The sequence below is a fragment of the Acomys minous genome (assembly GCF_964271855.1).
Source record: "Acomys minous genome assembly, chromosome: 6".
Taxonomy (NCBI): Eukaryota; Metazoa; Chordata; class Mammalia; order Rodentia; family Muridae; genus Acomys; species Acomys minous.
This window is the reverse complement of record NC_140487.1, coordinates 41,173,759-41,196,675: the sequence shown is the minus strand read 5'-3', so window position 1 is coordinate 41,196,675 and position 22,917 is coordinate 41,173,759. Positions and strand designations below refer to the sequence as shown.

Below are 22,917 nucleotides of genomic sequence, written 5' to 3'. Positions count from 1 at the left end.
ACATCAGATAAACAAGGCCAGAAAGATGCGATGAGGAACGATGTGGGTGATTTTGCATTCAGTAAGTCTAGCTGCCCAACACAGAAGCCAGAGGCCCTGCTGTACCAGCAGCTTGGTTTCTATAGAAACAGTGCCCTGCCTTCCCCAGCATCCCCTCCTTTAATAGACAGTTAATGAGGGAGAAGAACAAGGGTTGAATTTCCTATCCTTTTTGAAGAGCTAAAATTTTGGAAGTAAGAAGGAGACAGGCAGACGCCCTATGTGCCCTTTCTACATGCAGGGTAGAAATTAAAGCAGGCACGACAATAACAGAACAGGGGAGAAGAGGATTGTGCTAAAGGGAAATGCTCAGAAACTGCACATAACCTTCACCTAAGCAGAAAACAGCCTTGGTCCAAGTCCATGTATCATGGAGACAAGCTAAGTGCTTGGACAAGGTAATTGAATTTCTCTATAGCAGAACCTTCAACCCTGAGGGCCTGGCCCAGGCTCTCTGTTGCTCTGACTACACAGCCTCTACACAAGGCTCTTGGAGGCCATGTTCCTAAGTGAACCCTTAAGGACACTTAGGAGGCTGCCACGCACCTAGAGACCTGGTCCTATCCCCCTGTGACCCACCAGATGGCCACACACTCCACACGAGATCTTGCCTCCGGGGAGCATCTTTTTGTTCCTCTCCTGAGAAAGGAGCTGGCAAGGCCAGCACGCTCAGGTACCACAGCTCCTGCTTCCTTCCTGTGGGAAACCTCCACATCAGTTCATCAGAGAACTGCAAAGCTTATGATGTATAAGACGGGATGCACTTGTCCTCAAAACTCAGAAAGAGAGCTAGAGAGGTAGATCGATAGTTAAGAGCATTGGCTGCTCTTATAGAGGACCAGGGTTCAATCCCCAGCACCCACAGGGCAGCTCACCACTGTCTGTAACTCCAGTATCAGGGGATCCATGCCCTCTTGTGACCTCCTCTGATACCAGATACACATATGCAATACATACATACTTGGGAACAAAACACCCATACACGTATTTTTTTTTTTAATTCAGAGAGCATTCTGTGCACCTAGCACTCCACCATGACAGAGCCCAGCAGCTCCCAGAAATGAAGGATTATCTGTCCACATGGAAGGCATTTGTCTTCTGCAGCAGCCTGCTCGGGCTTTGGACTGTATGAGGTCAGCAACAGGCTCCCCAGGGTAAGTGCAGACCCTATCTGAGCAGCACTGTCTGCAACACCACTGACTTCCAGACAGACAGACTGACAGACAGACAGACTGACAGACACAGCAAACCAGACATTGCTCCCCAAGCTTCTGTCAGAGGCGCCACCCATTCCTCCCATTTCTACCCTCCCTTAGTGACTGTCTCTGACGCTAAGTGCTTGCCACACTCCCTGCGTCCATTCCTGCTCTCCTTCTCGATGTCCCCCTAGGTCTGTTCTTCCACGGATCATCTCTATAATATAGAGTGTGCAGGTGAGGGGCATAGGGATTGACCTCAGATGCGGACATGACAAATTTCAGGCCAAATGGCTACATGACCCTCGATGCATATGTTGTTTATATGGGAGGAGATAGGAGCTTAGATGCATGTACTGTGGGTACCATGGTGAGGAGGCCACTGCTGTTTGAAAGCTGATGTGCTTGTTCTAAAGAGTGGGAGACAAAAAAAAAAGTCCACTTTATCAATTCTCAGTTGGGACAGGAACCTTACCCTTTACTCCACTTAAAAAAAAAAAAGCATTATATTAAAATTGGCCCAAACTTATCTAAGGAAAATGCTGATGCTGACATGAAATCTAACCAGTACAGAAGATTAAAAATTGATTTTTACAGTGACTTTGATGATCTTCAAAAACATTAGGTTTCATTTGAATTAAAATAAACCTGTGTGTGTGTGTGTGTGTGTGTGTGTGTGTGTATGTGTGTGTGTGTGTGTTTCTGTTTTTCATCTCCACTGGGCTCATAGCCAGGATGACTTTTCTGATGTCCAAACATCTCTAGATCCTTTGTAGGCATATGTGTACTGGCTGAGATAACTTTTTGTTTGTTCGTTAGAGATAGATGCTGTTTTGGGAGCTAAGGGACTTCCTGTGTGCAGACATGGACTCCCCCGTCTTGTACACTGTTACAGGTTTTCTCTAGGAGCTGTCCTCCTCAGGGCTGCTGAGAGCTTCACCCCAACACTTATTCTTCTACAAGTTTGGGAAGCCAGGGATCCCTGCACACCTGTACCTTCACTCCCTGGATCTGAGAGCTCTTGTAGAATTTTGGCCTTCGTGTGTGTGTGTGTGTGTGTGTGTGTGTGTGTGTGTGTGTGTGTGTGTGTGTGTGTGTGCATGTGCGTATATACACACATGCACATGTGTGTGTATGTGTGTGCCTTTATATGGTCACCATAGTGGAACAAAATTAACCCCTTGCTGTCCTTAAAATGCATACGAGTGACACTAGAAAACACAAAGCTCTTTATCCTGTACAGAAGGAAAACTGCTGAGGAAAGTGGGTGAATCTCACAGGAGTGAAATCAAGCTTGGTCCTGCTCCCTCCTGGCAAATAGCATAACCCTCCACAATCAAAACATTCACACTTATGCTTTATGTCCAGACTTTAAAAAAATACTTATAAGTGTGTGTGCATGTCTATGTGTATGCATGCACACATGTGTGAAGCTGCCGGTAGAAGCCAGAAGAGGACATCAGATCCCTTGGAGAAGGAGTTGCAGGGGGTTGCGAGCTCCTCTGGAAGAGCAGCGAATGCTCCTCACCTCTGAGCCACCCCTCCAGCACTATTTCTAACTCACTGGCATAATTAAGTTCATTTCCCAACTTAAGTACAGTGGCAAACACAGAAAAGAAGAATGAGGCTCGGAGTCCAGGAACCTATGCGATTCGTCTGCTGTCACCTACTTGGTGGCACTGTAGTCTAGTCATCTGTAAATCTATAGGCTACCGATTAAAAAAATAGATTCCACCCAAAAGAAGTTCAGAAGACTGGATCTCTTTAAGGAAAAATGGTTGTAAAAGTTGATCCTGGGAAAGGGGTGCGTGTGTTTTACATCTCTATAAAATCAAATTGATAAGCCCGAAACGGAAGAAAACTGTGACATGACATGCAGGTCCCTCTGTGCCCTTAACATTCAATTTATTAACCACAGTTTAATTTAAAAAGGATCACGGGATTATTATTTTTACAGGCGACACTGCATGAGAGGGATCAATACTGCACATCCAGGGAAGCACTTCTCCTGCAGGTGATTAATGCATTGTTATCGTCAGAGTAATTAAAAGGCGCAGGGTCGGGTACAATCGGCGTGTACATCTCACTCCCTAGCTCCTGCCAGTTGCTCACAGAAATTAAACTCATTCATCAATCCAACTGTAAAGGATAAAAGGCTTTGGGTAAGAAATGAAAAAGTTCTACTTTATGGAAGGAACGAAAGACTGCCCCAGGCCAGCATCTAGAAACAGCCTCTCCCACCTGGTGAAGGTTCATCTCAGGCAGAAAAATGAGCCAACACCATAGACACAAACTTAATATTATGAAATTCTAATTCTCAGGGTCCTCTAACCTATAGGTGACAGATCCATGTAATGTTCGGAAGCGTATGCTGGCAACAATTTTTAAAAAATTAGCCTGCCATGTAAATTTGGCTTTCCTACCCACCTCAGAATCCCTCACTGCCAACAGCTCACATCCCCTGGGAAGAGATCACACTCCTGCTAACACATTTTTTTCTCTGGTTTTAAAGAGCAAAGCTTGTTAACTTGTCAGAATTTGTTTGCTGTGGTTCACAGTTAACAACTGACCCACCCAGTAACAAGTCAGGGCAGCCTGTTCTTGTTGGTGTTGAGTGTAAAGATCAGGCCCGTCTTCAGTTTTCCTCCAAGGTTAAGGCAACTTGTGTATGTGACATGAGATGGGAGCGGGGGCCAAGGGTTGCTGCTTGAACCTCTCAGGTATAGAGCAGGGGTGAGACAGGGGTGGCGCTGCCTGGACCTCCTCATAGTACAGAGCAGGGGTGAGGCAGTTTTGATGCTGTTTTTGGCTTCACTCCTCATTCTGCTGGTACTGGGGTGTGTGTGTGTGTGTGTGTGTGTGTGTGTGTGTGTGTGTGTGTGTGTGTGTGTGTGCGCACGCAGAGCAATGTGCTGCTTTGCTGTAGCACTTCTAGCCTCCTGTGATCACAGGCACGGATTTCAGAAGGAAACACTTTGCATGTCCTTGCTATGCACATAGCGTGACTTTGGCCAATTCTTATTGAATGGATTTCTAGCAGAGCTAAGGGACCATTTGCTTTACCTAAGCACTGATGTTTCTAGTGTTAAGCACAGTTATTTAGATTTAAAAAAAATAGTTTAAAATAAAGAGATATTGTGTCCAGCAGTGACATATAAGATAGTGTGACAAAGAGATGAGGGGGCTTCAAAGCTCACATAGTGGAAATCTTATTAGAAGAGAGAAACCTGGACACAGGGGGGATGTGGCTCCTGTGTCCTTATGCTGTCTCAATAGGAATTAGTGACCTATTCATGCAGATATTTTGTTATAATCTGTAAAACTGTTGACATGTCTTAGGAGAGCTTGGGCAGAGCAATCAGTTATCCCACAGCCCTTGCCACTCTAGAATTGCCTACTTTAAAAAAAAAAAAAGCAAAAGCCAATGGAAATTATCTTCAGAGAAGCACGTCCCGGGTAACAAAGCCGTCTGCATAATCTTCTGCCTGGAGCCACGGGACACACGTTCCCTTTGCACAAGGTGAGGGAGGCATGAAAGGGGATGAACAGAACACCAGACACCAGCTTTAAAGGGCAGCAGAAGGGAAGGATTTGCCAAAGGATTGAGATCAGAGAGGGATCAAAAGGGTGGAGTGGGGGGGAGGGAGGAAGAGGCTGGTGGAGGAAGTAGGAAAAGGAGAGGAGGGAAGGAAGGAAGGAGGGGGAATTCATACAGTACCATGAAAAGCACAAGGCACACAGCTTTAAAGAGTAGAATGGCTGTCATCCAGGAAGCAAGTTTGGAAGGCACCAAGACAAAGAGGAAAGCGTGTGGCAGCACTGACATCACGTCATCACATCAAGAGGTCGGCAGCACACCTGCAGCACCCTGTGTGCAGGCTGTGTCCTAACCACAGCGCGGAGTGCACTACACCCAAGTCGGCTGCTGAGGAGAAGAGGACTACTGAGGCCAGAAACTAGAGCTAGAATCAAGACCCCTGTATGAGAAGTTGTGGAGAAGGAGAAAGCATGCCAGGGTGGGGAGAAGGCTTTCACTTCCGCCTGAGGGTTAGTTATCTGCAGAAGGTCATAGCGGTAGTCATCCCTACAGTGGTAGTCATCCCTACAGTGGTAGTCATCCCTACAGCGGTAGTCATCCCTACAGTGGTAGTCATCCCTACAGTGGTAGTCATCCCTACAGCGGTAGTCATCCCTACAGTGGATGCACTCAGTGAACACCCACACGGTAAGGCAGCCCTGGGTGCCTTCTTGTTCACAGCTCTAAATGATCCCCTTCTTCGCCATACCAATTCTGGGAGTAGATATTCTAGGCACTGCTAATGCCATGATAAGGGGTCCTGGAAAGGAGAGGACAGTAGTTATAACTTCTTTTTTTAAAAATCGGGTTAACAAAGTAAGGTGGAATTAAAATTTTTAAATCACTTAACACTGGTGAAAGCATTTTCAGAATATATGGGCATCTTTGTGGCAGCAAATCAGTCCCCAAAGTGATAAATCCCAAGGACTCATGATGTCACACCACCGAAATATCAGGGCAGAGCAAGAGAAGACGAGCTCAGGGCTAGAAGGCCATGCAGGGCGGAGAACTTGGATCTGTTGGGTTGGCTGACATCATGGGTAGTGGTTTGTCATTGGATCTCAGCTTTGGCCAGCTTGTGGCTTTAAGTGTCAACATGTTAATATCATTAAAAAAATGTGAGTCACCAAAAGTGAAGGACACTGTCAGAGATGGGAGAGAAATGTTCAGTACAGTCCTGGTAAAAGCTAATATTCTAAAATGAGTCACAGTTAATTCTAACAGCAGGCCACTAAAATATCACCAAAAAACACTTTCAGCAGCTTTTTAGAGTCAACTTACTTTTAACTCTACACAATGACTTTTAAATAAAATTGGCTACTGGTTCCTCAAAGGTTTTTCCAACTAATAGCCTTTGCCTAAATAAATGTAAAATTTACAAGCAAACTGATTAAAAATAAACTACCCTCTGGGTTTATTTCTCTTAGGGCAACACTGCCATCTTAGTTTCTTTTCTTCTTTCCTTCTTTCTTTCTTTCTTTCTTTCTTTCTTTCTTTCTTTCTTTCTTTCTTTTTTTGTCACTGTGATGGAACAGCAACTTAAAGGAAAAGGGTTTGATTTCCACTTACTTTTTCAGGGCACAGTCTCTCATGGCAGAGAAGTCACAGCAACAGGAGTTTGAGACAGATAGTCACATGGTATGTTTCAGACTGGTGAAGGCTGGTGCTCACATCTTCCTTTTTATATACTTTATGACCCCAGCCCAGGGAATGGTGCTTCCTGTGGTGGTTGGGCCTTCTCACCTCAACCAACTAACCCAACAAAAATCAAAATCATCCCCCACAGGTACACCCAGTGGCCTGTCTCTTAGGTGATTCCAGACTCCATCAACTTAGCACTTGTGATTAACCACAACTCCACCCAAAGAGGCCATCTGTGGACCTGCACATGTGGCAGGCCTGCACGGGTCATTGGTTTCAAACACAGTGTCAAACGCGTCATAGTGCCTGCACAGGTGTGGTTTCTTTGTTCGTTACTAGTCTCTTAATGATAATGCAGGGATGTTCTGTGCAGACTTCGTTAGATTTTACCTTTGCAGATACCTTAAGTGTTGCAGAAGTTACCTTTTCTCAGTTATGCACAAACATGTTTGTTTTACTTGATTTAAAAAAGGTTGAAAGACACACACACACACACACACACACACACACACACAGAGAGAGAGAGAGAGAGAGAGAGAGAGACAGACAGACAGACAGACAGACAGACAGACAGACAGATAGAGATGGAGGAGCAGCACAGTGCTTCTGTGGAGGTAAGAAAACATCCTCAGGTGCTACTTGCCCCTTTCCACCTTACTTGAGTCAGTGTCTCGCATTGTTTCCCACAGCATGCACCAGGATAGCTGGACCACAAGCTTCTGGGATTCTCCTGACTCCCACCCTCTATAACTTTTACATGGGTTTAGGGGGTATACACTCAGGTCTTCATGCTCATGAGACAAGCTTTGTAATCACTGAGTCTTCTCCCAGCCTTCATGTTGGTGTGTGCACATAGTTCTGTACTATCCTACCTTTTAAAAAAATCTCCCTTTCTGGATCCATGGGCAAGGTACGTAAAGCCTACTGTGTTTTTAAGATATGTCATTTACTAGCATAAGATGACCAGGACAGGAAAGCTGTTTCTGTATGTCATGGCTATTTGTTTGCTTGTTTGTTTCAATTAGACACAAGCCAAGGTCATCCAGGACAAAGAACACCAATTGAGGAAAGTCATCCATCAAATTGAACTGTGGGCTATTCTGTGGAATATTTTCTTGATTAATGATTGATATAGGAGGCTCCAGCCTAAAATTGTGGCCCTGAGGCATATAAGAAAACAGGTCAAGAGATCCAGTCAGAAGTGTTATTCCATGGCCTCTGTTTCAGTTCCTACCTCAAGGTTCCTTTCATGACTTTCCTCAGTAATAGATTATGACCTGAGAGTTGTAAACTGAAATAAACTCTTTCTTCCCCAAAGTGGTTTTGTTCAGTGTTTTATCTCAGCAACAGAAAGTAGACTAAGACACTGGATACTGCAACAGCTATGCTTGACTGGCAGAACACAGACTCGTGATGAGGTCACCAGTCTTGTACCCAGACTGCTCACTCAGACATAAGTGATGGAGATGTTCTATGAGCTCATAGAAAGAGAGCATTCAGCACCCTGGACAGCTCCAGAGAGTTGGGGGATTCCTAAAGATATTCTCTTTCTCTCTCTGTCTCTCTGTCTCTCTGTCTCTGTCTCTGTCTCTGTCTCTCTGTCTCTCTCTCTCTCTCTCTCTCTCTCTCTCTCTCACACACACACACACACACACACACACACACACACACACACACACACGCACACACACCCACCCCAAGTGTGCTCCTGAGCAAAAAAATCAAAGTGGTCTAAACCACTCACACATTGTCTGCTTTCCACTTGATTAAAAAAAAAAAATAACACTAGATTCTTCACTCTTGGTATGTCTAGCAGTTAGTTTTTAAACCCAAGGACTTTATTGGTTACCTTTTATTGCAAGTAAACTGTAGCCTCTGATCTTGGAAGACAAATGGTTTGATTTGTGTTTCTCTGTCTTTGGGTGAATGTTTTGTCAGGTTTTTAAAGAGGAAGTTTTTACATTGAGGCTACATTTAGCTCTGTGTCATTCATCCGACTCTACATTGGAAACCTAATGCTTCCTTGCTTACATAGGCGCTGCACACAATGATGCGCTACGCACATATAGCAAGTAGGAAGGTTGAGCAGTAAGTAAACAAACATGCTCACCACCTCACATGGCTATTTTTGTTAATTTTGTGGTAAGAGGTGCTAAAATCTACTCATTTATCATGAATCCTCGGCATGACAGTTGCGCTACCTGTAAAGCTGAGGAGCACCTGATGAACACCACCACCTCCATACTTCTTTATCCCACACAACTGCTACAACTCTGTATATGCTTCTTATGACCCAATAATGGAAAAATATCCACACCACAGTATACTAAACACACTTGGCCATGTGCAGGGGTGGGTGGGTGTAAGCACACATTTTTGTCTTTTTAAGGACAGCGCAGTGTCAGGACTTGGTGAGTCTGAGTTAGAGGAAGCCACCTTTCAGAATTCTCATGGTGGATGTCACACTGATTTGATGTCCCTGCTCCCCTGCTGGCCACAGACTGTGGCTTATCTGGGAGGCAGTTTTAGCTGTGCCTCAAAACGAAAAGAGGGAGATGCATGCTCTCAGCTAGGGTATTAAAAAAAAATAAACAAACAAACCCAGTCCAAATGGGTGGAGACCAGCTGGTACTCCCTGCCCTGCCTAGCCTTTCTGCTAGCGACACCTAGAGCCTGCTTAGCAGAGCAAAACCATTGGAGTCCCATAATCCAAAGCTTTTAAGCCAGATTTGTGTGTGTGTGTGTGTGTGTGTGTGTGTGTGTGTGTGTGTGTGTGTGTGTCTTGCCTGCATTGCAACCCAGTTAGGTCCCCAGGATACTAAATAAATAATAGAATTTCCAGAATTCTTTATTGCTCAATACCCTCCTCAAAAGATTCTAGTTCTTTGAACCAGATGTCAGAAAAATTTGTCCCTTGTCCTCAAGATTGGCCCACTAGAGTGAGGGACATAAGTTCATGGTATCTTTTCTAGCCTGGGTAATCTGGAAATGACCAGAAAGATGAATGATGCATCGCTATGGGGGGAGGGCTTCTACCAACTCCTATCACTTCTGTGACAGTCCCTATGTCATCATAAAGCAAAACAAACCCCACTATTAGCAATAGCACGGCCTCACTGGTTTTGTAAGCTCTGGCAATTGAGACCTCCATCCCCTGTGGAAGCACTGTCCCTCTCTATGCACATCCCTTGCACCAAAATTTACTAACCACTGAAGCCTTGTTACATCTCAAGGCCACACCTCCTGTCCCCTTCTGGGTACTGGGATAATGGGCTGCCCTGAAAAGGGAAAGGAGACTAAGAGGCTTGTGCAAAGACCCAGGTGATGCAGGACTACATCACAAAGGGATTCCAGAAACTCCTCAAACACCACACACCCCAGGTGCCTCCAAAGACTGCACTAGCCAAGCCAGAGCTGCCTGCCTGAGGGCTCACCTGGGAGCTGTCTCTTCTCCTTGGGATTAGAAGGTCCCAGAAAAAGCTTCCCTCCCTGCCAGTCCTAATTGGCACCGACCTGCTGGAAAGGTATAAGACCTTCAACCCATCTCTGGAGCCACTGGTGCCCTGAAAGAGTCCTTGATTGCCCGGGTGATGTGCAAATTCAGTCTTTGAAGCCCACATGTCCAGCCTCAAGAGTAAGAGACCACTCTGAGAACTTCTTAAGGGAGGAGCACGGTCTAAGTAGAGTTGCTGGACCACAGGCTTGCAGCCCAAATTTGTATGTCTGGTAAAAGGGGTATTGGGCCCGGGTCAGAGGGAAGGGCTCTGAAGCTACCACTTTTTTTTTTTTTCTGGAAATGAGCGCCACAAATATCACAGATACAATCCTTGTGTGTAGTGAGAGAAGGTGTCTGGCGATAGTGAAAAGGGGAAAGGGGGCAGAGTGGAGAGGAAAGGAGGGCCACCTTGGATAGTTGCAGTGACAAGTGGAAGGAAGAAAAAAGGAACCTGAACTAGCTGCTCCCTGGGCCCCAAAGCAGGAAAATAAACATAAAGCATAACTCCAAGCACACACTGATCTAATTCCCTCCTTGGGAATCACAGCAGGCTGCGGCTACAAACAGATATCCACGCATCTAGCGAATCCCAAGCATAGTTCACATCCCAGCAGGCGCAGCTCCAAAACCCTTCCTGCCCCAGCCACCAACTCCTCGCCACCACCGCCACCACCGCAGAGACCTGTTCTGGACCATGGTGACTGAGATCAGAAGCCAAGGAGAGTGTCTGAGTACGCTCCCTCCCGCACAGCAGGGAGAACACAAGGAGAGATGCAGGGGACCCAGAGACCTCCAGGAGTCGCCAGGCCCTTGCATCCCGCCGAAGCCCCCACCACCGCCACCCACCCACCACGATGCTCGCTCTTACGTCTTCCTCGTCACAGTCGCTCCGCGCCTGATACTGGAACCGGGGTCGGCCACCTGCACAGCCGCGCTCCCGGGGCGCCACCGCCTGCGCCTGCGGCCCGAGGGGCTTCGGGCCCGCGTCCTCCTCCGGCCCCTGGCCGCCCAGGAGACGACTGGCCTCCGGGGGCGCCGGGAAGGAGCGCGAGGTGTTGATCTTGCCGGTGAACCTTTGGTACAGCGAAGCCATGGGCCGCCACCGCGCTCTGGCTCGCTGATTTGGATGCTTCGGGGGGAAAAAAATTTCCTTTCTCTGTCTCTCTTCCCTCTCCCCACCCCCTCCAGCAGAAAAGAGAGAAGGGGGGAAAAGGAAGCGGTGGGGAAAGAAAAAAAGACGAGCCCGGCAGCTCCGCGCCACTCGCGAGTCGCCTGGGTGCTGAGCGACTCTGCCTGGCTCAGCTTCTCCGCCCCCTCCCCGGCGGCGCGGAAGCCAGGGGTCGGAGTGATTGCTTTCTCTTTCTGCTTGGCTTTTTTTTTTTTTTTTAAGTCCTCGCCAAGGCCATGTTCGGCCTCACCAAAGAGATGGAAAGAAGGCAAGATACCAGAAGCACGCCAAGGGAGGGGACATGTCTAGGCCCCATTATTTGGCACCACCTAGAGACCAGCTCATCTTCTGGTCCCCGCCCCGGCCCTGTGCAGCTCCTCCTTCCCCTCCTCAGCGGGGTACCTAGCTCCCGCTGTAGAGATGACACCTGGGGAGTTCCAGTTCCAGGGAGCTGGAGGTGGCTGAGGGATATGGGACGACTCTCTGGACGCCAGTTGGGTCATTTATGGGGGTTCAGGGCTGGGACGCTCCTAGCTCGGCTGGTGGCTGTGTGTCCCCCGTAAGAGCAGATAGCACAGCAAGAGGCCAGAGCGGACCAAAGAAACCAAATGCTAACTGCTTGGGATCCGAGGACTTGGAGACCTTGGCTCCCATTGAATCCGCTTTGGATTGCAGCTCATAGCTGCCTCCCAGTGCCCGGCAGGGACTCCCAGCTAGTATTGTTCTTCTAGCTTTGGTTAACTTTGACAAAGACCTTTGAGAGCCTGGGGTAGCAATGCAGGGCTTAGGAGGAGCTGTGAGAAGGAACGCGGGCCTGTAATGAGCAGGCTCGGGGAAGCACCTGTTCCAGACTCACCTTCTTTCCATCGCCCAGAATTTAAAGGGGGAGAAAAAAGGATTTTATTTTCATCTTCTAAAGAAGGGAAGGGCAAGTCTAGGACAGGCGACAGGACTTCTGGGCAGGCCTAGTGGAAGCTTAAACAGCAACGCTTTCCAGGGCACGCTTGGCTCCTGCCTGCCTGCCTACTTGCAAATACAGGGGGAAAAAACGCTAAAGCGCTTGGAGGTCAACAACCTTTCCAAACCTTGTTCCACCCTATTCTGGCACTGAGATGCAGCGAGGGGGGCGCTCTGACCCCAAAGCCTGAGCAGCACACAGGGCTTCCAATAACAAACTCATTTTGGTGCCTTCGAGCGTGCTCGGGTGCCCCCGTGTGGACAGATGCTCAAACTGTCTGACTGTCAAGTCAGGGCCACATCTGGCATTTCCCCTTACTTGCTTTCTCTATTCCACCCTGTAGGCTTTTTGAAACCCTTATTATTCTTGGGCCTCCAGCCACTGCTGCTTCTTGGCTGCTTGACCTCCTCCATGTACAGCCAGCCCTTTTGTCCCCTGACCCAAGCCTCTGTGGCTGAGCTGGGATGAGCATCCATCGCCATGGGACGGAACTTTGGACAAACTCACAGGAAACCTGGCATCTGCCCAGAGGCTCAGCTGTCCCCTCCTACAATGAATCCAGGGACATTTTGACTTCCCCTACAACCTGGTGGTGCTCCACGAGCCTCCTCAGCTTTCATGTTAATACTGAGAATGTTAAAAGCCTAGGGCAGGCAGCTGCTGAGAAGGCCTGGCTGGCAGAGGACCCCAGGTCTCCCTGGCCCAAGCCCAGAGAGTGCCCTACAGAGCCCTGGGAATGGAGGAAGCTGTGATGTACTGTGCTAAGATGTGGTTTCTGTTCTAACTGCCTGCCATTCCTTCCAGCCTTTCTTCCCCATGCTCTTGATGCAGAGGCTGGTTTTCTGTAGACTTTCGTTGGCCCATCTTGTATTCCACAGCTGTTGGGTCCACTGAGAATAAACAGCTACTGAAGCACATTAGAACCATGTCCCTTTATGAAGAAGATCAGAAGAGATTGAAGCTGTGTTCCAATCGCTGCAGGGTTCGTTTACTGGGAGGCCACCGAAAGTCTCGGGTGGGAGAGCTTTGCCCACCATTCCACATTCAGACAACCCACCGAGTGATTATAAGGACGTACGACTAAACATGACGTTCCCTGATTAGTGAGTCCTGGCTCTCAGCCCTTCATGTGGAAGGTTGCTCTCTGCTAGCCATGTGAAAGGACAGGCCCTGCCTTTCATGGGTTCACATCCACTGCAGGCAAGGATTCTGACATTACTACCTATGGAAGTCCCTTGGGTCTTCTTTATTGTACATGAAGGACGTATGTACAGTTTTACACAAGCAGTAATAACTTTGTATACAATACTAATACACGTAATGCACAATGTAAAAATCATACAAGCTACACGTCTAATACTTCATATATAAGTGTCTATTGACCACTGTAAATTAACTATAGAATTTTTGAAAACCATCTTCATTAATTGTGTCACGTGTTTCTGTCTGGGTATGTCCGCACAAGTGAGGTACCCTCAGAGACTAGAGGTGTCAGATCCCCTGGAGCTAGACAGTTGTTCCTGACATGATGTTTGAGTCTGAACTTAGGTCCTCTTTAAGAGTGGTATGTGCACTTAGCAGGTGCTAAGATAGAACCATTTATTCAATGATGGATTCAGTAAGTTCATAGAAAAGGTGTATGTGTCTATATTCAAGCCCACTTTTCCCCGGTGAATCTAAGTATTCGACTTGAAGTTTGGTCAATATTAAAATCCGGATTGAATTACTCTGGAAATATAAATTATTCTCCTTTACACATATATTGTAAAACAAAAAAGCTATAATAACTAATAAACAATAAGGGAAGGAGAGGCACATCTGGAGCACAAATAGGAAGAAGGGAGAGGGAGGGAGGGAGAGAGAGAGGGAGAGAAGAGGCAGAGCCTGGTCAGGCTGGATTAAAAGACAGGTCAGGGAGCTGGGAAGAGCTACTTGTGTGCAACCTTTCCCTTGATGCACTCTGATGGAGGCATACAGCTAAGTGGAGACCGTGGCCACAGTCTTTCAACTTTTGCAGTGAGCACAAAGCCTCCAGGACCATTTTAAGGGATGGCTTTGACTGTGAAGCCATGAACTCCTGGCAAGGCATCTGCAGATCCAGTTTCCCCTAACACAGGCACACAAATTTCAGAGTACATTTAGAGATTGTGGGGCTGCATAATCCCCAGGGCAAGACTAAGCAGGTTAACACTACCGCAGGGGAAGCAATGAGGATTTAGAGAACGGCGAATGGCAACCTCTACTGAGCATGACATCTGGAACCCCCTCCCTCACAACACCAGGAATAAGATACTGCAAGGAAAAAATAAAGCCATGGGCTTTTTGTCCATATTTTAGTGTCTTGGAAGGAAACAAGTCTAAGCATCCTGGCTCACTGTGGCTTAGAACATCGTATTTGTAAAATTAAAAACTATAGGACAATTGAGATGGCTCAGCAGGTACATGGGTGTATTTGCCACCAAGCCTGCCAACCTGAGTTTAATCCCCACGTCCTGCATAGCAAAACGGAAATGATTCTTATGGACTGTGCTCTGGCCTCCACAAGTGTGCCATGGAACACACACACACACACACACACACACACACACACACACACACACACACACCAAATAAATAAGTGTAACAAATACATTAAACTATAAAACACTTAAATAATGAGGGGAAACATTGGGGCAAACTTTTCTGCCTAGAGGGACAAATGTGGGACTTGAGCTACACTGGAGGAAATGCGTTGAGCTTATTTGTGGGCTGTTTTCCTGTCAAGACTTGCTCTCCTCATTACTGTTGAAAACCAGTGTCTACCTGCTCTGTTCTGCGCAGTGCCTTATGACTGCCTCTGTGTATGCTGTTGCCTGTGACAGACTTATAAACAAATATGAGAAATCATCAAATCCAGCAGATGCTACGGGATGCTCTAAAACCAAGAACAAAGAACTTTGAAAGGCATTTGCCCTTCCTGACTACTAATGTTGGAGATATAAGCTGGCCACCTGGGCACACCCTGAGGGAAGGCCTTTCCTGAAGATGTTCTTGTATCTTTTAGATAATAGCACCTTGATCTTCTATAAGTGGGGTAAGTGAAATAGACATCTGGATAGTCACAAAACAAAGTGTCAAACAAAGCGGAGAAGCATGTTCTTCACTTTGAATCGCCTCCCTTCTGCCATGCTGTCTGTCTGGATTTGCAAGATGACTGACAAGGATGGGCTGGGCAGGTAGGCTTTTAACAGATTTCCAAACAGGTACCGCACAGGGCATATGTACAGTCACACAGAGGAATCAGCAAACTCAGAAATGTCTTAAAGGCAAAGTGGGAATTTAATTATTTTTCAGCTATTCAACATACTGAAGTGTTAATATGTTTTAAACAAAAAAAATATTTTAACTCAATAAAACTTGCCAGTAAAATTTTAATTTCCTATCTTCACTTTTTAGTAATGCACTTTAGTAGCGCTTTTTTCAACTGCTCATTTTTGGAGAGGAGGGGGTTGGGGAGAAAGAACAAAACCTCAATACAGTTGAATACAGGACTCTATTTGTAAGCCATTTATTTCCAGCCTTATGATTCATCTTTGAGTTAAGCCACCATTTCCATATTCAAATCCACGAAAGTATGATGTATTATTCAGCAACTATCCTCTTACCTACAAGAGTTTCAGGACTATGACCCTTGCCTGACCCGCTGACCTTGTAACTGACTGTATGGCGGACTTTGGCCAGGGCACGAGCATGATGCAGGTAGAGGCCTGGTGGGCACCCTTGTCACTGACTGACCTCTGCTCTATAAGGACACGTGCCTCCTGTTCTCTGCTGCCATGGGGACCTAGACCTAATTGCTAGGCTGTGGCCATGCCACACAGTTGGGAAGCACAGAGCAAAGGCATGTAGCTGAGCCTAGTGTGGACCAGAAAAAAAAACCCACTTCATTAGTATAAAACTATGTCTTGGATAATTTATTGTATAATCAGCTGCATCCAGGGGTAATTTGTCACACAGCATGCCATGATTGACAGCTAACTTTAAAAAAGAAATTCAGGTCTATGCATGGAAAGGATGGAAAGGGCATGCTTAGTAACACTGTGAGCATTTCACTTCTTTGCTCAGAAAGTACCTGAATGTCTAGTGGGTGCTGTTTGTGCTCTGTTGTGAAGTGGAAATGAACCAAACCAAGCCTGCAGTCGTGCAGATCAGCCAGCATGTCTCACATGCACCAGATGAATGCTATACACGAGGGGACTATCAGGCTTCCCTAAAAATGAGGAGATCCAGCTTCTCCCTTTGCATACAGCTAGAACACTGCTGGGTTGATCAGAGGACAGCCTTGTCAGGAGCCGACTGCCAGAAACGCCTGGATTACAAGTGTGCTCTTTACAAAGCCTGACATTTTGTTTTTGTTTTTTGAGACAGGGTTTCTCTGTGTAGCCTTGACTGTCCTAGACCAGTGTTGTAGGACAGGCTGGACTTGAACTCACAGCTATCCACCTGCACCTGCCTCCCTCTGAGTACTGGGACTTTAAAGGTGTGTGCCACCGCACCTGGCTACAGAGCATGGCTTTTCGTAGTGTGGTCGTTAGTCAGCATTTTCAACCCACTGAGGATTGTCGGGAGTTACGTCAGCCTCCACTGGGGACATGTTAGGAATTCATATGCTATGGCTATGCCCGTTCTAGGACTGTCCAAACAGAGAGCTGAGACTGGGAGCTTCAGATCTGTACTGAAACAACGCTCGGTGGAAGCCTGCTGTGCACGAAAGGGTGAGAACACTAACCTAGAGCAACGCACTTGGGCCAGTCTCTACATGGGGCCAAGGCATGCTGAGAGAATTTCCAACTTCTGCCTCCCCAGGAAGAGAGTTATACTTTTAGAGGGACCAGTAAGGATTCTCCTGAAGGGAGGGAGTAATTATATTTATTTATTTATTTATTTATTTATTTATTTATTGTGTGTGTGTGTGTGTGTGTGTGTGTGTGTGTGTGTGTGTATGTGCGCAAGCGCGCATGCACGTGTCTGTGGGAGTCAGATGACAACTTGCAGGAGTCAGTTCTCTCCTTCCAGTATGTGGGTCCCATGGATTGAACTCAGGTCACTACATTAAGAAGCAAGTGCCTTCAATCACTGACCCATCTATCCAGACCAGGGAGAGGAACTTTTAAGAATCAAAAATAAATAAATAAATAAATAAATAAACGGAAAAAAATAAAGCCCCTTCGTCGTTAACTTCGTCATTAGTTAGGCAGCTCGTTCAAAGTCATCCTAGAATGGAGGATGTGCCTGGCTGCTGCCCGTCCTGTCCTTGAGTTGACCTGTCCTCTGGCCTGGAAGGGAAGATCCCATTTCTCTTGGTGCCTTTCTCAAGAGATGTCTTGGTATTGTGCTTTAAAAACAAAAAGCCTCTCCCATCCTGCCAAAATGCATACAATTTGGCAGAGCACTCCTCCGCAGAACTGCAAAGGGGGAAAAGTCTGACTTTCAAAACCTGATTCCATTAAGAAGCCCTCAGCACCTTCACTTTGGCCCAGCTGCTTAGTTAATGCAATAAAGAAAATCTGTCCTTAATTAAAAACCAATAAGTGTAATAAACATATTTAAGTTGAAAACCGACTTCTCTGAACTTAATTTTCCCGAACCTGCCCCTTTAAAGTCCATTAAAGATGTTCATTATTAAATCCATGTTATTCTATTTTTCATTGTCACTTAAGAGCCACTGCAAATTCCCATGGCACCTTCCAACAGGTTGAAAAATGGGCTGGTGTCATCTGGGACAGCTTAGAATTTCAGCACATTGTGTGGACCAAGGTGACATCCAACATGTATATGCAAATGCTCATGTTAATGAGCTAGCAGGGAAGCGCATGTATGCTGTGTGTGATCACATCCTCATGAGTAAAAGCAAGAGCTGACAGCACAGAGACTGACTCATACATGTGTGGGTGTGCCTGACAGGAGAGACGGTGACTTCTCGTAATAAAAACAGATTCTATTAGGAAGAAGAAAACCAAAAAGAAGCTGCCCGTTTCTTGTGCCTAATTTAGTCCCTGGGGACTGTAGCCCCATCCGTTCTCCTCCACCGACTACTCAACAATTTCCTCCTCATAAAGGTTAAAACTGATTTGTCTATACAGCTAATTGCATTTCAAATCATAGTAATTTGGAACACAAAAAAGTAATTCCCCTTACAATGACTTATATTTATATTTTGCTTGACAGGTAAACAGAAATTGCCTGTTGGCTAAATAAATCCATTAGTCATGTAAGCCTGCAGTTTGAACAGCTCTTTCCTCACTCACAGAAGGCAACAAGTGGATGCACTCTCCACTACAATAGGTGAGGTGGGCCCCATTTGTTCACTGCCTCTTGATTTGAGTTCCTGATAGGCCCTATTACCTCAGTCTTCTCAGCACCCTACCCACAATCACTGCCATTACATCTCTTTACAACCCAACAATACTCAAATTGCATCATTTATACAGAGCCCTTTCCATCTCTGTGGGAAAAGTTGGATAAATTAATGCTTGCAAAGGACTTTGGAGGATTTCTTAGCCCTCTTGTGGTAAAGGCAGCAGCAGTATGAAGGGGCTCTGATGCCATTCAGTCAAGTTCAACTCCAAATGAGATGGAAATAAGTGGTTGCAACACCAGGGGATGCTGGCTTTCCTGTTAGAGACAGCCAAGTCATTAAGCATCTTTCTTGAATAGGCAATTTATCTTGGTAACATAAAATTATCAAATTCAAAATATACCATGGGATAGAACACAGGGGTTCTAATTATTCTAAGACAAAACACAAAAGTACCAACAAGCTCACTAGATATACACACAACTCCTGGTGGCCTGTTGACACAGTCACAGACGCCTGAATGATAGCCAGCAACAAGAGCTAGGCCATGGTTTTAGCCACTGATCACATCTGGACTTAATTAAGTTGGCAAATTTAAAAGAAACTCCAGGTCCCAAACTCACCAAGTGGCATCTGATCTCCTGGGAAGGTAGCCTGCAGGGAGTTCTCCACAGAGTAAACCACAGCCACTTAAGATGACGCCATCTCAGGTATGCAGAGGATTCCAGCCACACCCAGCCTCGGTGGCTATCCCTAGCGGAAGTGAACTGATGAGATGTCTGAAGCCAGTCTGTGTGGCTACCAGAGGAGGCTCACAGGAGGCCAACCCTACTCCTCAACATCACAGGTTGTCTTTGATCACCTTAAAAATATTTTCTCTTTAAGTGTGTGTGTGCACACGTGGTGGCCATTCTTGGTCGACAACCTCACCACATCTGGAATTAACTAAAACCCAAGGACCTGGGTACACTTGTGACACTTGCAAGGGGATTTTCTTAACTAAATCATTTGAGGTAGGAAGATCCACTTTTAATTTGAACCTTTTGAGATGGGAAAGGTCTTTAACCTAGATGTTAGGAGGTGGGCCACATCATATAAAAGACGTGGAAAAGGGTAGGCTGCTTTCTTTTTGCCTCACTGTTCTTGATCTCACTGGCAAGTCCATTTCTTCACTAACCAGCATTAGAGCTTAAGTCTTCAGGATTCCACCATATGCTGAAGACCAGCTGAGACACCCAGCCTCATGGACTGAGTAACTGCTGCATTCTTGGATCTTCCACTGGTTAGACAGTCATTGTTGGACTAGCTGGACCACAGCCTGTGCCTGTGTATATATTAATATATATAATATTTAAATATATATTCATGTATATATTTGTATAATATATACATATATAATCTATCAATTCTATTTCTCTAGGAAACTCTGACTGGCATAGTGTATGTATGTATGTGTGTGTGTGCATGTGCACATATGACTATGGTGATCAGAAGAGGGTGCCAGACCCCTTGGAACTGAAGTTTCACAGATCTGTGAGTCCTGTGATGTGGGTGCTGGGAAATGAACTAGTCTTCTGGAAGATCAGCAAGTGCTCTTAACTTCTGAGTCCACACTCAGCCCACTGTTCCCAGTCTTCGAGAAACTATATCCATCACGATGCTCAATTCTGTCCTACTTTGTACCCTCCAATGAAGGAGGCTAGAGAAGCCTTTGGCTGCCCTTTCCCCATCATAGATCCTTCATATTCTGGTTCACATGAATGTCCTCTTTCTGGCATTGGTCAGACTTACCTTCTCATGATGGACAAGTTCTAAAAAGATAGCACCTATGGCTCATTGGCCCTAGTTTGTAGTGTACACTATGCTCTGGAAAGCTGAGGGGACAGCAATATGCCATTGGATGGCTACTTTGAAGAAAACCAAAACTTTTTGTCTTGCTTTCCAAAATCACTGATATGAAAATGTTCCTTTGACCATGCCTTACACAGTCGCCACCCAATACCGACAGCTGCCCATCTGCCACATGTGTGCTTTCTTGTCCATCCACCAAGAAGAATGTCTGTTCTTACTTAAGAGAACTTACTTTATAAGCAGTTTTTCCTTCCTGGTAATACAGGGGGTCCTTTTGTTCTCCTACACTCTACCCAGTCTATCATCTGCTGCAGGTTTCCTGTCTCTGAACATATCTGTGTGAGGATGTGGCTCTCGGAGCACTGCAGCCTCTTTGCGACCAGGAGAAGGGACACATGTTTGTAGCCATGCAAACCTAAAGCTCTTCTCCACCCAGCACAGAGTCTCTGGTTCTGACCCTCCCATCAGGCACCATCACTTGAACTCCTGGCTCATTGCAGGCCTGGCTCAGCCCCTGAGGGTGGTAATAATGGAGGGTTCTAGCAGTGTCAACCATCTGAGATCTTCAGCTATTGTAGAAGGGGAGGGGCAAGGATGTAGACTTACTTAAACTTCCAGAAAATACAATGGCGACACAGAGTTAATCTTCTAAGACAAATCACTTGGTTTTGTTTTTTGTTTTTTATTTTCCTGAATTTAGGTTGTCAATATCCTTAATTCTCATGAAAATGCCCCCTGTTTGAGAACTTTCTCTTGATTTAGATACATTCCCTAAACTGGAGCATGTGGAAGAAAACGTCTCTTAGTGATCAAATGCCTCTTGCATATTCTAAGGGACAGGAACAAAGTTTGGGAGTATGCCAGCACAGGGCTGATGAAGCACAGAGGACTGCCAGCCCTGGACAGGATGGAGTGTGGAGGGAGGGCCAAGTGACTGAGAAGAACACCTTGGCCTTAACAACTTTTCTCTACACTCAAGGATTATAGCACCTCTTGGATCTCATCAGAGAAGTTTTGGGGCAGTGGTTGGCAGTTGATACAGGAATGACAACTGGTCAGTGTCTAGGGAATAATCTATGGAGTGCTCAGTCACAAATGAGACATATATATTGCTCCCTTCTCCCACAGATGAAGAAGGAATGGAAAGACTGTAGAAGCCAGAGGTCTGGGAGGACCTGAGTAAACAGCACCTTCTAGACATAACAGGAGCCTGAACTCATGGGCTCACAATAGCTGTTGTCCACGTAAGACCTGTGTGAGGCTAAGCCAGCATTCTAGCAAGGAAGGCAGGGGGTTCATGCACCTTCACTTCTGATTTAGAAGCTCTGCACAGGTGATGGTGCTTTGAAGGGAGGGGTCTGGTTTCTTTAAGGGTGTGTCCCTTGATTGGCTGACCATTGTATCAGTTACCTGTCTGTTGCTGAGATAGAACACCATTACTGGAAGCAATTTAAGCAGGGAAGAGTTTAGTGGGACTAATGTTGTGACCCCTTAATATGATTCCTCATGTTGTAGTGACCCCAACTATGTCACTATTTTCATTGCTACTTCATAACTATAATTTTGTGACTGTTATGAATCATGATATAAATATCTTATATGCAGATGATCTTAGGTGACCCTATGGCAAGGATCATTTGAGCCCCCAGAGGGGTCTTGGCTCACAGGCTGAGAACTGCCTCACTAAAGCTTGATTGTAGTGGTTTACATAAGAACTATCCTGCACCGTCTTGAGCATTTGAGCACATAGTCTCCAGTCAATGGTATGTTTGGGGAGTTTTAGGTGGTACAGTCACTGAAGGAAGTTGGGTTACAGGATCCAAGCCTGGGTCTTACAGCCATCTGTGGTGCTGGACCTGTGTGTTATTTGTTCTTCTCATTCACCCTATGAAGAATATGAGGCAGGAGGGATATAAATCCATTTCCCACAGTCTCACAGTCTCCTCTCTTTGCTCTCCTTCCCCCATGCTCCTTCCTGCCCCAACTGCACCAGCAGTCTCTCTTGAGATAGCATCCCTCTCATTACAATCCAACACCCAACACAGACTCCGCCCTAGAATGAGGAGAAACTCTGAGCTGGAGGCCACCACTGGAGGGTGCTGTGGGAGTTCAGAAATGCAGGTTCATTCAGCCAGAGAGCTGCAACCGCCTAAGGGTTACCCTCTCCTCAGATTACACGTGTCTGTGTCCAGCTGGCTGCAGGGGCAATAAGACAGCCTGGGAGACTGGTTCTTACCAAAAGGAGACCGTTTATTGACAAGTGTTTGCATGCTTTGGGAAGTATTAAAATCAAGCCACTATATGAGCCAATTCCGCCTTCCTGTGTCCTGAGCAATCAGGTGTTCAGGAAAGGAGGGGTGTTCGCCAGGCCTAACGTCTCATCATGGTGTTCTGTGGATGAGTTATGCAGCTGGGTTCCTGTGCACAGAACTTGGTAGCTCAAAATAGGTTTTGGGTGGTTTTAAGCATTTTTTGTATCCACTGGGCCATTGGCAGGTGGGATACAGAGCTGGCTAGAGGCTAGAGGAGGTAGGAGAGCAGTGAGGTCTCTGTTGGAGGTGAGTATAGTCTTGGATTGTTTAAAACAAACCTGATTGAGCTTTTATTGGCTTTCCTTGTAACAGATTAAAAAATAAAAAACAAAAACAAACAAA

General features: G+C 46.1%; 1 protein-coding gene across 3 annotated transcripts in view; it reads right to left on the bottom strand.

Annotated features, from left to right (window-relative positions):
• The window catches only part of DPP6 (dipeptidyl peptidase like 6), an 830,087-nt gene that overhangs the window by 610,766 nt on the left and 196,404 nt on the right, over window positions 1-22,917 (bottom strand). The window contains exon 1 of one of the 3 annotated variants that reach the window (XM_084787788.1): window positions 10,818-11,428. The exons of the other annotated variants lie outside the window; for them this stretch is intronic. Within the exon in view, the coding sequence (XP_084643914.1) occupies window positions 10,818-11,042 (225 nt within the window). The 5' untranslated portion in view covers window positions 11,043-11,428. Of the gene's footprint in view, window positions 1-10,817; window positions 11,429-22,917 lie in introns of those variants that run through there. 3 annotated transcript variants of the gene reach the window in all.